We start from the raw sequence: 16,528 nt of genomic DNA, 5'->3' as shown, positions 1-16,528 counted from the left end.
ACTGTAAATACCAATGTAATAGGTAAAAATGGACAGACTATAACAAAAAATGCAATAGGTGATTAAAGTGAAGATTAACTCCTAGTATTTTGTACCAAGGAAATTAAGACTATAATTTTCTATTCATTCTGAAGATTTTACTGAACTTACTGTCAAGTTTAGAGTTGATAATATTTTATGATTAGTCAATTCAGTGCTAATTTTAAGTGAAACTCTTAACAATGCAAATTGTTTTGTGTAGTCTTACATGGTCAGTTTATGTTTTGGTTTTCTCAAAGGACAGTTGTCTAGATCAAAACATTTCTAGATGAAAGCATTTCTGCTTAGCAGAAAAGATTTTAGAATTTTTTTCATGCAGTTTCAATGCGGTTTTTAATCTTGTCCTTTAAGACAAGAAACAAAGTTGTAGACAAAAAACAAGTTGTAGTTCAGAAAATATTCCTGTTGCTCTGTTCTAGCAACATTTTTTTTTTTAATCAAATATCTTAGTTTATGCATCTGACATCCAGAACCCATCTGGATGCATGTGGAGCTACAGCTAGAGTACAAATATTCTACAGGTCAAAAAACAACTCCCAAAGTTTGTGGATTGAACATGGCATTGGTGTAACACAGTAGTAAAAGTTCTGTACTTCACTTTCACAGGCCCAAATCTACCAATGGCAACTGTTGATATCAAAAACCCTGAAATTACAACTAACAGATTTTATACTCCACAAGTCAACAATATTTCATATACCAAAGAAAAGAAGAAAGGAAAAACTAAAAAGAGAAGATTGACAAAGGCAGATATTGGAACTCCATCTAATTTCCAGTAAGTATGTTCTTGAGTTTGGATGGGTGGGAGTTTTGTTGTTTGGGGTAATGGGGAGGCATGTTGGCATTTTGCTTTTCTGATTTTTTTTTTTTTTTTTTGTGTGTCAGTTACACTTGAAAATGGCCAACTCTTGAACCTGTGTAACCTGAACTAAGTAAATGCTAGCTGGAATGCTGTGGGGTTTAGAAGGTTAGCTTTACACAGATGAGGACTTTCCTGCAGCTGTGAAAAAAAAAAAAAACTCGCAATAGAAAATCAGCTTAGAAAAGACTTATCTGCATAGAGGTGACTTATTGGAGTTGTCAGCTCAGTGAAGACTCATATTCAGCCTCAGTGGTCAACTTTTTAACACTATGATTCCTGCACATTCCTACACCTGCACATATTTAGCTGTGCATTGTCATGTGTAATACACATTTGCGTCCTGACTTGTCATAACTGCAGAAATTACTTGTGATGATTTCATCTTTGGGTTTCTGTTTACAAACTTTCTGTTGTGTAGGCTAGGACCTGTATCTTATGATGAAAGAACAGCATACATCCTTCAGAAATTTTTCCTTTTGTCATTTCTTACATATCTTTAATCTTTTGGAGTAGTTATGATGTTCTACTTTAGGCTTCACTTTCCTGAAACTTGGTTTTGGTCACTTTACTCAATTAATTGTTGTTTTCCTGAACATCAGTTGTTGTAATAATCTTCTGCCTTTTAAAATAAATGTACTTTATTTGCTGAAGCAACAGGAACTTAGAGCTTGAGTTAGTTACAGGAGAGATCACTTTCTGTGAAGCATGAGAAAAGCTTCACAGAAAGTGATGAAAAGTGTGAAGTTTACATGCCAAGTGAATATCTTATTCTTTTGAAGTGGTATGTTGCATCATTACCCTGATGTGTTTTTCCAGAATATGATTCCATTAAAGTAATGTTGGCATTACTAGTTACAGTAACATTACTGCACAGTGTTTTGGGACAGTGCTCTGTAGAGTGGGATAGTGGATGGAACATAAAAGAGGTGGGCTAAAATACTTCCCTAAACAAACTCTGCTTAGAAAATTGAGACATCAGCTTTGTTCTTACTGATCTGAGTTATCAGTGAAGTGCTGCATCTGTTAGTGTCACTTGAACAGAAAATACAGAAAAGAAGGGAGAGGGAAACAAAAATGAAGAGTGCTTGGTAGCTGGTCACTGTGGTGACTGTACTGATGCAGACTTGAGCATATGTGGAAAAATTTGCGTTTGTGGAAGGGGTTGTGCGGCAGCATAGGTATAAAATTACTTTAAGACTTTGTTCATGATTTCTATCAGATTGTGACTTAGAGAAGCTGAGAGTAAGGTGATAAAATATTTAATGACATTCTAACAAAAGATATGTTTCAGTATCATATGATGTAACATTAAATTGTAAATGGTGAACTTTTGTAAAAGTCTGTTGAAAGTCCTTTTGGCTTGAGGTCCATTTAAGTTTCCTGTAGAGTGCAACAGCTATGTGTCATCTTACTGTGTAAGATACTTTTAACTGCTGATTTTGTACAAACATATGGAAACTGGCATTTGGTATTGTTAGGCAAATAAGCCAGTAGGATAACTTGTATCACTTATGCTATGATACTTGTGAAGACCAACATGGTCACTGTTTATGCCAGATCAAAGTTTCAATCACTAGATAAAAGTTTTGAATGTCTTCTGTTAGACAGATATGGAGTTTCAGTGTTTTGAGAAAAAAAACAACAGTCTGTACTCAAAATGAATGTAACATTACTGTATACATTCTTCTAAGTAGGATAAGACTTGGGGCTATCTGAAAAGTTTGTATTTGCATTGAAAAGATCTGAAAAACGTGTGTTATAGTCAGTGTGTACAAGTAATTTATCTTACTTTGAAGGGTGAAAAATGAACAAAAAATAATGCTAAAACTATGGCATATAAAACTTCAGAGTCAATTAAGTGCACTAAATTGAGCTGTATGCTCACAACCTCTTGAAAGACCATCCCAAGTCACCCAGATGTGCACAAATATGTGAGTAAGATTGTTAGTGGTAAACTAATGTCAGTTTACGTATGCCAGGTTAATACATTGTGATCAGCTGTGAGACCCTGTTAGGAAATGTGTGTCTAATTTATGTGAAGCAAGCTGTATCTTAGCATTCAGAATTCTGTAAACAAATAATCTCGTATTTTGGTAGTTAGTTAAAGGTATTTTAAAAATTAGGCAAAACAGGGACTTTATTGGTTTTCCGTTTTTATGGCATAATTTCACTTTAAACCAAACCTTTAACTTTTCTTGCTTCCTAAAATAAGTAGTTAACTAGTCATCGTTATACCAAAACCAAAACTGATCATTGTACTTCAGTATTTTAATGAAGAAAACTTGTACTGCTGATAAAATCAGACCCAAGCAAGAATACAAGGTCTGTTGTGCCAGGCACTGTTTAACAGCAGCCAAACAGTCTTAGTAATTTATCAAGTTTAGCCTTGACTGCATTGACTACTAACAGCTGACCTGGTATTTTTTATAACTCTGAGTTGAACTTCCTCAAAACTGTATCTTCCTTCTAGAAGTCACCGTATGTGAAAAGAATCACAAAACACAGTAACATTATGGTTCTCTTTTCCATATCCAATAGCAGTATTCTGAAGTGGCTTGGAGTGGCACAAAACTCGTCTGTGTTCTAACTGATTATAGCATCACATAAAATAATACTTCAGTAGCTACATGAAATGGCTGCTAGAAGCTTAGGAAGATGGCAGCTGAAAACAGTCCTGACTTATCTTTGAAAGATGTGAATGGGAATGGGGTGATACACACAGTGGTGACAGGGAGGATGAGGCTTTCCAGCTGCATGGCACTTAAAAATTTGGCAATAGCTCAAGCTCCAGTTGCTATGTAAAGGCTAAACTTCTCCTTGATCTCTGAGCAGTCCTTCCATCATTATCCATATGCACCACAGGGTGGCATGAAGCCTTCATGTTTTGCCATAGACTGTAACCTAAGGAGAGAAATTCTCCACTTGGTCTTCTGGACATGAGACAAAAAGTGAAAATAAAGACATTTTACTGTTCCATTCTCAAGTGGGGTGCTGAGGAATAAGAATTACTTAGAAGCTGGTATCTCTGGTTATCTTGATATCTTCTTTTTTTGGTTAAAAAGATCCTTTTTATGCTGATTAAATGGACTTTTCTGGTTTTTTTAGACACATTGGACATGTTGGTTGGGATCCAAACACAGGTTTTGATGTAAGTAATTTAATAAGGTGCTGAAGACAATGATTTAAAATTTAGAGACTTTTTGCATTAAAGATTTGCATTAAAGAACAAGTTAACTGTACATTAAATAGTTATAAATTGGGATTTTATGATGTGATGTAAACAGAGAGATGTTGGAATAGATGGGAATAGGCAAGGGGGACTGAGGGGGGAGGAAGATTCAAAACCTTCAGTTTTTCATGCAGGGTACTTACTTCTCCTAAAGTAGTACTTTCCAACTTGATAAGTCAACTCAGAGACATGTACATCAGCTTGCTGTTCCTTTTAACTATATGGTTTGTGGGTATTTTTTTTTTCACCTAATACAAATGATATTTTAAAAATATCTCCACATTCCGAGCTACTAAAAACCAATGTATCTCACTTGCAGGTGAACAATTTAGACCCAGAACTGAAAAATCTGTTTGATCTGTGTGGAATTTCAGAGGCTCAACTAAAAGACAAAGAAACTTCGAAGGTCATATATGATTTCATTGAAAAAACAGGAGGTGTGGAAGCTGTTAAAAATGAACTGCGCAGACAAGGTGGGATTCCTTTTACTTCCATGTAAAAATTAACAGGTTATTTCTTGCCTTAAGGATTAGAGTAGAAACTATCGATGGTGAGCAGTTTTTGATTCTCTTCTCTGGGCTTCATGTCACTGCAGTTGCACTGGATCATGTTTCCATACACTATGGAAAAACGTTCAGGCATGACCCATGAGAATGCTTGTCCCTGAGGATGAAGAATATTTATGCCAATTAAGTAATTTCCAGTAGCACTAAGTCTGAATGCAGAGCTACACAGTATGTTTGATACAGCTTTTTCAGACTGTGTACATTAAATATTTATTTATAATCTCAATCTTATAAATAAATGAAAATGTTGAAAGACATAATGCTGTTGTCAGCTGTAGTGGTAGTGGATGGCTGGCAGGTATGTATGCTGCGTGTTTACCCTGGCAGAACTCTAGAGAGAACCTTGAAACAGCTATAGACCTACAATTTTTATATTTTTTAAAGTAAGTTTTTTTTCTAATTTGAAATAAAAAGTACTAGTTTTGAGCATGCTTCTGCTGGAAAAAAATTCTCAAATAAGCTGCTGCCTGCTGAACCTTTAGATGTGACCTCAGCTGATGCATTATCTAGTGGAAGATAGCAAGTCAGTTTAAAATTACACTGCCAATGTCAAACTTACAAAAATTTGCTTAGAGCTCTTCTCAAGAGAAAAATTATCTAAGGTGAAATTATAACCGTTTGAAAGCAGTGACTAAGTTGTTCAGTGACTGAAGAGATACAGAATCAGGGTACAATGACTTGTTACATTTGTTTCTTAGGTCCCCCTCCATGGAGCGGTATGTACTTGAGCTGGCATCTAAGCGTATGCTTCAGAGTATCCATGCTGTTGTGTGATTTCTTTCCTAGATGATAGCTTAGTCTGCACCTGTTTGAATGCAATATTAAAATTTATGTTTGAACTTCTTAGTTAAATTGCAAACAAAACTCCCAACTATGAATTTTTTTCTCAGTAAGAAATCTGTCAGCTTCTCTATAGAATCTTAACTCTGGTTTGAATGTTCACAAGGTTGTTGATCCCATATTGCTAACTTTTAAGCTTAATTGAGGACACTTGCCTTGTAGTCATATGACTAGCTTAAAATATTTTTTAAATTACTATTTTTCTATTTTGTATGTGTTAACTTCACATTATGGCCATTTGCATGTGTGCAATTAAAAGAAAAACTGCCTCCTCTGTAATATGCATGATGATAATCTACCTCTGTGCTTTTTTATAGAGGTTGATAAAATATTCCAGTATTTCAGTGGGTTTATCCACAACTGTGTTATTTGATATATGGGCTTGACTGCTGTTTGAAGTGTTCTTTCTCAACTGAAAAACATTTTTCTGTGTTTATTGCAAGAATTTCTGTGCTTACATATTCACCCTGCTAGCATGCTGATTAGAGAGCTGCAGAAAAGCCATTCTGCTGAGATGGAAATTATTTTCCTGTTTTGCCTGCCTTTTCCATAGTTTTGGTACTGGTAGTTATTTTTTTGGTGACAGTACCATCTATAGATGATTATACAAACTTTATTGTTAATATCAGTGTACAGATTAGTGTGCATTTATAAAAAAACCTAAAATTATTTTCTTGCTTTGCTTGTACCATATGTTTGAGGGGGAAGGGAGAGAGGATAAGTTAATAGCGCTCTCTCCTTGCTGCTCCTCCCACAATTCACTACAGCTGAGTGCAGACAGGCAGAATGCTGTTCCCACAGCTTGGATGTGGCATATCTCTCTAGTTATAATGCGAATAAACGATTTTCCCACAGGAAAACCTAGACCTTGTGTTAGAAATCCAGGCAGAGTACAGACTGGAGCCACGACCGCGCCGATTATCGCAGTATTGCAAAAACCCGTCAGCAGTGCTTGGCGGGTTGTTACACTTGGTAATACCGCCCTCCGGTGGCCCCAAGCGGAACTACAGCCGTGTCAGCCAAAAATGGCAGGTTTTAAAATCGAGAATGTTAGCAGTATGCCGAAAAAACATGGCATTTCAGATGCGATTCTCTCTACGTTGTTCTTGTGAAGGGGTAGAAAAAAACACAGCATCTTGTGGAACATAAGAACATAATACATGCTTTTAAGAGTTGTATCTTTTTCTAAAGATGAGCAGGGAAGGAGGCATTGAGGTACTAGTGTCTCCTGGTTCCCCAAAATCCCATTTTTATGGATGTTCCCTTCTCTATGCCAGTGCAGCCAGCCTGCTTTCTTTGCCAGTAACATGAAGGGGATGATAGAAGAGGTAAAGAAGTATCTTCTTGAGTGTACTACCCTTTTTGTTATAAAGGCATGTGAAATCAAACATGAATTTTCTTAGTTATATGATGGCACCTGGATTACTAAGTAGTTATGTGTAGCAACCATGCAACCTAAAATACCATGAGCCATTAGATGCTTAATGGAAGAGGAAATGAAACAGTGCTACTTAAAATGCCATTAGCAGAGCAAGTACATTTCAAGGCCACTTCACAGAGAAATGATCCTGTGTGTAGCCCTAAAGTTGTTTCCTTTTTACAGCCCCTGCCATAAAGATACTGTTGCAAGTAATTTTCAGTAAAAGAGACTAAGAGTCAGTTTATGCTGCATTATAATGCATTAGTTGTGGGGAGGGGGGTATTAGAAAATACTGCTTTAAAAAGTGTTTGATTATGTAGTTACTTAATAAAATAACAGATTAGAAAGTGGGAATTCTGTATTTCACTTTAAGTGTATTTCCTGAAAAGTTTTTTCTCTTTTGTTCTGTCCTAGCTCAACAAAATTTTACAGGATTCTTCTGAGCTTTAATCAGTCATTCTAAGTCTTCCACCTGCTTCCTGCAGTGGTTGATTTTTTTACAAAATATACAACTGACATAGGCTATGTTTCGCTTGGTTTGCCCTATAGGCATAGTTTATATTCAGCTGTATCCATTTTAATGCAGAATTGGTAAAATTTGCACAGGCACAGAGATCCTTGCAAAAGGCAAGGTACAGTCTGTGTTCTTTTTCTGCTGGTCTCTGAAAGACTTACAGTTATTGAGTAGCAGGTAATTCAAAGTTGTTTTGTTTCATTTCAGCTCCACCTCCGCCACCACCGTGCAGAGGAGGACCCCCTCCACCTCCACCTCCCCCTCCCCATAGCTCGGGCCCTCCTCCTCCTCCTGCTAGGGGCCGAGGGGCACCACCTCCACCTCCTTCAAGGGCTCCCACAGCAGCACCTCCGCCCCCACCTCCATCTAGACCTGGTGCAACAGTGCCCCCACCTCCTCCCAACCGGATGTATCCTCCACCACCACCCGTGCATTCCTCATCCGCACCATCCGGCCCTCCTCCGCCCCCACCGCCACCAGCAAGTGGGTCATCTGTTCCTCCGCCCCCTCCACCTCCTCCACCCCCTCCTGGTCCACCTCCACCACCAGGCCTTCCTTCAGAGGTTGATCACCAGCTTCCAGTTCCTTCGGGAAACAAAGCAGCACTCTTGGATCAAATCAGAGAAGGAGCTCAGTTAAAGAAGGTAGAACAGAACAGTCGACCAGTGTCCTGCTCAGGAAGAGATGCACTGCTAGACCAGATACGACAGGGTATACAGTTGAAATCTGTGAGTAAAAGCTGTTTCTCATCCAGGTTCCCTTGGGACTTGCAAATGCAGTGCGAAGAGTAAAATGTGGCTCTGCTTTGGGGGCTGGATTTTAAGTTTTAGAGTTTCTGAAGCGATGACTAAACAGTAGTACTAAGAAAATGCAAAGAACACACATTTGCTACCAATGAGTTTTGATGCATGAAGTTACCCTTTCAAACTCAGTTCTCACTTTTGAGTAAAATCTGTAAATCCTACAATGATGATGCCATAGTATCATGGCTGTACAGAACTTTTGCAAGGATTATGAACGATTGCTGCTTTCCTGACTATTCGTTTAAATAATCTAAACTGCAGGAGATGAATTTAGGAGTTACAGTACTGGAAGGCAAACACTAGATTTATTAGTTTGTTTTTATGTTCATCTTAGAATGGACCTGTGTTCTGCAAATATTGAGGCTTGTAACAAGGTGTCTGCTTGTGTTTTGACAAATGCTGCCCATAAGAGATGCTGTAGCTGTCCCAGCTGCAGAACAGGCTATTACTGTTTCTTACTAATGACACTGATTATCTTAAAAATAATCTCTTGAAAACTATTTTGCCTGTTGATATTTATTTTTTGCCACTCCTCTGCAATTGAGGCTTCTGTAAAAAGTGTAAGGGTGTGTAAATATTTATTTGCCATTAGAGGTAGGCATTATCAAAGTTAATTATTTCAGAAGGGATTAATAGCCCAAAGCAGACTCAGTTTACAAACCCAAGCAATGAAAAATATTTTGTGGTATATTCCAAAGATAAAATAAATACTGGTTATGCGGCCACGCAAGTCATGCTTGTACAACCATATTAGGATGCTCTCATTTAGGTGAGCGCTCACTTCATCAGAGCTGAAATATTTAAACTTGGGTATGGGTAACTACAGTTCTGTTATATAGTAAAAAAGTTGTCTTTTTTTACTAAAGATTTTGCAGAGATTCTGTTTTGCTAATTGCATCTTTCTATTGTAACCCTTTTTCCAAGGTATCTGATGGTCAGGAAAGTGCACCACCTACACCTGCACCCACCTCAGGGATTGTGGGTGCATTAATGGAAGTTATGCAGAAAAGGAGCAAAGCCATTCACTCTTCAGGTGCGTCTGATGGAATTTTTCTGACCTCACAATGTCAGGTTTTCAAGAGTTAGCACTTCTATATATTGTAAAATGCTGCTGGAGAAAAGCATGGATTCCAGCAAATAGTGCAGGGCAGACTGCTCTTGGCAGTGCCCTGGCAATGGGCTGAATGGTTCCTTCACATTGCTTTGAATTCCTGGGGTCTAGCAACTCAGAGTAATCCTCAGCTGAGTTACTAAGCAAAGTTAATATCGTTAGAAGAAGACTTTTGTTGTTGTTGCAACTGACTTGTTTTTGTTTACTAGCTGTCTGATGAAATAAGCGGTCAAAATATTTTGGAAGAAAGTTTTTAATGCTTTCTGTTTAATGATGCTAAATCTCTTGCCATTACTCAGCTCCTGTGCTGTCAGTTCTGGTGGGTTTTGGCTGCCTCTTCCTGGATAAGGAGCAGTGTTACTTGACCAGGCTTCTACCAGGACTGAATCAACTTCCCATGCTTAAGTGCTGGGAGAAATAAGGGCTTCAAGACGATTTGCATTTCTCAAATACCAGCTTGTAATAAATGTAGTTCAGTAGCTGCAATGCAGCTGTTTGGGTACATCTGTTCTGCTCAGGCTTTGATACATTTCTGGAGCTTGCCTTGATATCAGAACTGGATATGCAGTCTACAGAGCATCTGACCAAATGCAGTATGTTTTGTTGATATGCTGCCCTGTGTAATTGCCAGTTTTGGTACTTAACATAAATTAAATATCTGAAGGGAGCTAAATGCTCCCTTATAGTTTTTTCCTATGGGAAGGAAATCCTCTTGTCCAACAAATAAGTAGTTTAATTTTATCAGGGTACATTTTTAAATGATGTATATAAAAAAAGGGGAAAGCTGAATAAAGTCAACACGCATTGACTTTGAAGTTGATGTTCATTACACAGCTTTGAATATTCCAGTATCCACAATGGTCTTTAGCTCACCAGACCTTTTTCGGAGGGCTGGTTTTTTACCTGCTTGTAAAGTAAACAAATTCCATTACATAACAAACCTGGGGAAGCAGTTTTTACATTCCAGAAATTAATCTGTTCCTGAAATTTAACACCCAGTCTGGAAGAAGCTGGCAACTTGCACATTCTTTAAAAAACAGTAATAAATAGTAACTGTTAAACAAGAACTTCTGATTCTTTTTCTCTAGAAAAAAGCATAGTTTTCCATTGTGACGAAGAGTGAATAAAGAAACAAATTAGATTTAACTTCCAGCTAGTAACTGTCTGAACTGGATGTCATATCTAGCAATCTTAAAATAGAGTATTACTAAATGTATTGTCATGACGACCTTGAACTGATCGTTCTCTTTTCAGAAAATTGTGATAGAAATCAGTAATCTTTTTATCATGTTAATTCTGTGCATGCAAGTGACTTGCTTTTCCTATTTTACAGATGAAGATGAGGATGAAGATGATGAAGAAGACTTTGAGGATGATGACGAATGGGATGATTGATCATATATTATTATATATATATTTTTTAAGGTGAATGATATACTAAACACTGCTTTCTGTCTATGGATTCTGTAAAATTATCATGTAAATGTTCTACCAATTTGCTGTATATTTTTGTTGCCTTTTGCTTTTTTATTAATCTGTGCAATACCTCATTTAATCTGTAAAGGTTTGTCATAATCCTCTACAAAGCTACTCCCTGTTAATGTGTGCAAGTTTACATCTGGATGATAATGTACATGTGAATACTTTCCATTCCATCAATAAGGGAGTTTAAATGTAATATGTGAGACTGACAAAAACCTTAATGTAATTTAGTTATAATGCAAGAAGGAAAACACTATTTTCATACCCTACTTTTTCTGTATCTAAATTTTCTTATTAAAGCCTAGTATAGCACTATGTTCTTTAAGTGATGCAGCTCTTAGTTTATTTAGCCCCCTTGATTTCAAATGAAAAGCTATATGAATGTTGAAGCTGGTTTATACTATTGCATGGTTTCAAATACATCAAAGCATTGCAGGTCAAATCTTAGCAGTATGCTTTACATAACACAAAAGCACTGCAGAAATGCCTAGCTAGTTGTGAAAATTACCTTGCCCTAACTATAGTACTGACTGCTATTGAACAGCAGTAGTAATTAAATTCTTCAATGGGGGATCTCTGTCTGAAGTTAAACAGGGTGGCTCTGCATTGTCATAGTGGTAAAGGCAACTTTGATGCAAACAAGTTCAACTTTTGGTTGGATTGTTTTGGTTTGGGGTTTTAGGGAGGGTTTCTGGGGAATTTTTCGGGGGTTGGGTTTTGTTGGTTGGTTGTGGTTTTTTTTTTTTTTTCCTTCCCTGCTCTTACTTTCAGAATGAAGATGTCTAAATTACTGGGGGCTGTACTGGAGGCTGGCAATCACTACAGTTTGATCTATTTTTAAAATCAATTTTTTGTGGTTTTTAGGCTGAAGGGCTGCATTAAAGGCTTGCTTCAATAGCATTTAATTACTTTTTAAAATTTGTAGGACATGGGTGTACTAATAAACACAAGTGGTATTACTTTGTAGTCTTTGCTTTATGGTACACAGCAGATGCTGAAACACCAATCCTACATCCTGTAGGTTGGAAAGTCTCATTAACTCAGAATTATACACTATGGAGTGTAAAGTACTGAACTTTATGGCAGTATTTTGTCTTCATATGTTGGCTTTAAGACCAAGGGTTGTGATAAAGATCAAGAACCTGATTCACAAGAATAGTATTTGAATAAGTGGACAGAAAATGGGATTTTCATTTCACAGCTTGCACATTTATATACATTGTACTTTGTAGTGCAGTAAACATTGGCACATCTGCCTATTACAAAATACTAATCTATGCTAAGTGGGTATTTAATATCTGCAGCATTAATTACTGTACTTACTGTAATTTTCAGGTAGAAAATCTTTTTTGAAAACCACATTATCGGACACAGAATGTTCATTAAAGTCAGTTACATTTGGAGTGTAGTTAATGCATAGTGTCCTGGGTCTTTGACTGTAGTCAGGGTATCAAACGAAATTTAAGTTATCAGAAAAGTATTGACTGAAACCCGGTGTTGACCTGATCTTGACAGGCTGGACCTGCATGATACGGCTTGGATTTCTAACCCAGTTATAACCTAGTCTTTAGCAAATTAATTTAGTCGTAGGAGGAGAAAAGAAAGTTGCTGAAAAGTAGTGGGAGAGGTAAGGTTGTAGTTAAATTATTCAGAGGATGCTAACTTCCTTCCAAGAATAATTCAAGCACATAACTTGAGAAAAAATATTGCCAAGTGGTCTCACATTCTTGCAGTAACTTTCTCATTGGCCTCTGCTGCTGGAAACACTTCCTGCTAGCTTTGCTGCTGTAATGGCTTGAGCTTTGGATCAAGTGCAAGTGCAGCCTGGTGTAGCTAATGGCAGTGGAGTTAGCAAATTGTGTATAAGGAAAATATTTGTATGGCTTTCATATAACTTCCGGCACTGCACTCTTATTTTTATTGCATATAGGGCATTTTAAAATGAAGCAGATGAGGCCTAGAGGTTTTCCTAACATGCTACTTACTAGATATGTTTAGCTGTTATGTTCCCAGGATTGGAATTTCTGTAATATAGTTAATAATTAAGCATCACAGTTCATTAATCAAATTTCTGTTCTGGATTTTGGGAGCTCTGAAGTTGCGTTATTGAATAAAACTTTGATTCGTAGATACTGGCCAAAGAAAGTTTTTGGGTTTTCAATTTCTTCATATAAAAGTACACTCACACCTGTGGTGTCCAGGTTAATATTTACTTTCAAGTAGTGTTTGTTCATGATAAATTTCAGGCATACAGACTGCAATGGCAGTTAAGTAGTCATGGCTGCATGCTTCAGCACTCTGCCACTTTTGCTCCGAGCAGAAAACAGCAATTCATGATACTGGTGCATTGTTGCTAAACATTGTAATGAAGGCCTCTTATATATTCTGGTTAATTGACTGTCCAGATAGCCTTAGCAATTAACAAACTAGCATGAGGCTTTTGTATCTCAACACTCTATGTGCATAGACAATATCAGCTAGCCACTTGTACGTATGAAATTCGTAAGAACTTCTCAATCATTCAGTTTTCCATTTATCAAACTGAAATTTTTAGTATGTGAATTTTTGAAATGTACAGTGAATAGGATGTTGCACTGGTGGCAATTCATCATGAAGCATAATAAAATTAATTTGACCCAACTAATGTAAAACTGTGTGGTTTTTAAGTGCTGATTGCGGCACAGGTTTTAAAATAGATCTGTAGATTGATTACACACTTTAAAAGTGACTTTGGCCACCTGGCCAAGTTCACAAAGCAGTAAATAGCCACTGTCAAATCGCAGTAGTTTCATGTCTCTGGAAAGTTGGATTGTGCTGTTGAGTAAACACAATGAGTAAGAATGTGACACCCCGTCCTCCTGGCAGATCTCACCACTGCTGAGCAGCCTCCTTGGAAACAGTTACTGCTGCAGGCAAGTGCAATAAACCAGCAACATTTCAAGGTCAAACAAACATGGGATCATTAATAAACATTCTAGAAGAAGTTCTAAATAATTAACTCTTGTCAGTGGATTATGCAGATGTAAATCTTTGTCCTGCACGTTATAGAGTTTGAGTTCAGGATACTTCAAAAGTTTGCTTCTCTCTCCTAAAGCATCTGAGGAGTCCAGCATTTCAAACTGTTACCTGGTGTACACTTTGTTTTGGAGTTTAGTGCATATCTGATTTCCCAGCATTACGTGCAGGGCAAAGTTGGACTTGTTCGTTGCAGGATGAGCTGAAGTATGTAATAATTTATTTTTCACTTCATAAGCTGAAGGATAAAATATGCTTTTGAAAGGAGGCTTTTTTTTATTTGATAGTGGCTACTTTCCCAAGTAAGATTCTTGTAAGGAGGAAAAGGGAGGAAAGATCCTATTGCTTTTAAAACTGTTAGCAGTCCACTGCAACAGCCTTTATCTAATCATTAGAGGAATTCTTGGTCTAATTAAAGTTCCTGAAGCTTAAGTACAGTGATAAGCAGCTTTATTTATAGAAGAGTGAAAATGGTTTAGGGAAGCTTAGACAATACTCAGCCTTTGTCTCTCAAAGGACCAGTGTTATCCTCTAGCACTGCAGTAAGGACTCCTGTTGCTATGTATTTGTTTCCTGCCTGGAATTTTCTTGTGAGTGAGAAGATGGAAAGGCTGGGGTAGTAAGAACTAGAATGTAAGCTGGGGAGCTTTAATACTTTGTTTTAACTACCTTGTCAGTGACTCTAGCCCGACAAGTCTAAGACAGTCTTTGAAAGTTTGAGGATGTTTATCCCGTTGTGAAGGAGCCTTTTTGGTTTGGTGGTTTTTTTTTTTTTTTTTTTTTTTTTTTTTTTTTTTTTTGCCAAATTGCTATGCCTTGTCTGCTATATTGTGCTTGAAAAAAAAAAAAAAAACATCGGTTGTTTGAAATCACAGGTTTGGAAACAATTCAGATACATGCTGAGGAATAGTATAATTGCCCAAATATAATTAGTGGGATGTTTTTCTGACAAATTTTATTTTATGCTGAATTTTACAGTATTTGCAGGTGTAACCTGCTGAAAGAAATTAGACTAGTAATTTATCAGTTACTCAAATTTTTCTCTAACATACTTTTAAGTAATAACTGCAAGACTTTCCCATTTATAAACAGTGCCTGAAATTAGGAAGTTTTATATGTTATATTTTTTGTGGGGTTGGTTTTTTTTGTTTTTATTTGATCTATTAGTATCAACAAATATACTTTAAGGCCTTTTTCCTTGTGCTCTAAAAGGTTTTTGGAGTTTCTCTAGAGTGAAATTCTTGAGCCATTACTTCATGTGTGTGCTTTTTCCTCCCTGAAGCTTAATCATGTTGAGTTTGGTTACTTGTGCAGTCTGAATTCTAAATTTATTACTTAAGGACTAGATGAGGGAGTGCAAGTTTTGCTTGAAAAACAGCCATTACCAGCTGTTTTTTTTGCTTAAAAAACAGCCATTACCAGCTACCGTATTTTTGTATGTACCACTTTGGGAACACAATGAAATCTGATGTTTAAAGCTTGAGAAATAGGATAGTGGTTGTATCATTTATCAGACACAAAGTATTTCCTTAAATGACGTTGGCAGGAACAGAGAATTGGGAATTGGCTCTTCTGGATGTTGATGCCAAAAACCAAGGAAATGCTGGAGCATCTGAGCTGGATTTGGAGCGCTTTGTTGGTAGATGGGTCATTTCCAGATGCTTGGGATTTAAGGAGCATGGACAAACTGTTGAGAAGCTTGCACATTTTCAGTCCTATTTCTTTTCTGGCTAATACTACAGAGTAGTAGTCCTTTGGACCAAAGCAGTGCTTATTTAATAATCAAGAGAAGAAGTAATCCTCAGAATAAAGTCACTCAGAATTATGGCTCTCCAACTGTCAGCAGAGAATCTGGCTTTATTCTTAAATTCAAAGTGAAATGGAAAAAGCAGACTACACCCAATTAACATAAAACGTGGTTTTTATGGTTCATCTCCTGTGTATGAATGAGAAAGGCCCATGGTTAAAGCAGAAATCTGCTAGTTAGTGGTAGTCTTTTTCACCTCTAGTAGGTACTAGTATTTAATCCCTAGAGAATATGTTAGTGAAACGCACCTGCTGTGTCAGGTAAGAAGTGTAGGAGTTTTTGGAGAGCAAACCTCTCTGCTGTCAGTTGTGTTCACAGTGCTCAGGCCTGCAGTTGTTAGAAGAAAAACAGTATGAAATCATTTTGTAATGTTAAAGGATCACTTTTGTACTGTAGTATCTTCTATCTTTGCCTTACAGGAGCTGGGATATTCTTCTGACTCACTGCACTAATGTCCTGGATAATTCAGATGTTACCACATCTCAGCCCTTACTACTTGGCCATTCTTGTCTTCACTAACAATGCCCCTAAACCCCCTGGTAGAAATACAGTTAGCACAAATACCTTCAGCAGCTTACAGCACACAGCTATCGTTCAGCACGTTTCAAAGAAACTGAAGTTGTCCTGTTGTGGATTTCTCTTTGGGAAAATAATGTCCTACTCGTGTATCAAAGTGAAGAGCAACAGAGATCCTAAATGACCAGTTGGGAAAACATCATGCTGGTTGCTCTCAAGAGCACTGTGAGAGGTGGGTGGCTGATTAAAGGATAGATGTAATTCAAGAAGCATTCTTCCAGGAATCAACCCAACATAGATCACTGCTGACATAGAAAACAAAAA

General features: G+C 37.2%; 1 protein-coding gene across 5 annotated transcripts in view; it reads left to right on the top strand.

The window, feature by feature from the left end:
* The window catches only part of WASL (WASP like actin nucleation promoting factor), a 61,498-nt gene that overhangs the window by 35,583 nt on the left and 9,387 nt on the right, over positions 1 to 16,528 (top strand). For 2 of the 5 annotated variants that reach the window (XR_009486589.1, XR_009486588.1), the window contains exons 6-12: positions 646 to 814; positions 4,007 to 4,049; positions 4,450 to 4,603; positions 7,678 to 8,198; positions 9,198 to 9,306; positions 10,718 to 10,809; positions 16,108 to 16,436. Coding sequence is in view for 3 of the 5 variants with exons in the window: in XM_059847211.1 (XP_059703194.1) it covers positions 646 to 814; positions 4,007 to 4,049; positions 4,450 to 4,603; positions 7,678 to 8,198; positions 9,198 to 9,306; positions 10,718 to 10,779 (1,058 nt within the window). In the remaining 2 variants the exon portion in view is untranslated. Of the gene's footprint in view, positions 1 to 645; positions 815 to 4,006; positions 4,050 to 4,449; positions 4,604 to 7,677; positions 8,199 to 9,197; positions 9,307 to 10,717; positions 10,810 to 16,107; positions 16,474 to 16,528 lie in introns of those variants that run through there. The other 3 variants (XM_059847213.1, XM_059847212.1, XM_059847211.1) reach the window with 2 other exon arrangements.

The sequence above is a fragment of the Haemorhous mexicanus genome, chromosome 5, assembly GCF_027477595.1.
Source record: "Haemorhous mexicanus isolate bHaeMex1 chromosome 5, bHaeMex1.pri, whole genome shotgun sequence".
Lineage (NCBI taxonomy): Eukaryota > Metazoa > Chordata > Aves > Passeriformes > Fringillidae > Haemorhous > Haemorhous mexicanus.
Note: the sequence above shows the minus strand (reverse complement) of the source record. Positions and strands in the feature narration are given on the sequence as shown.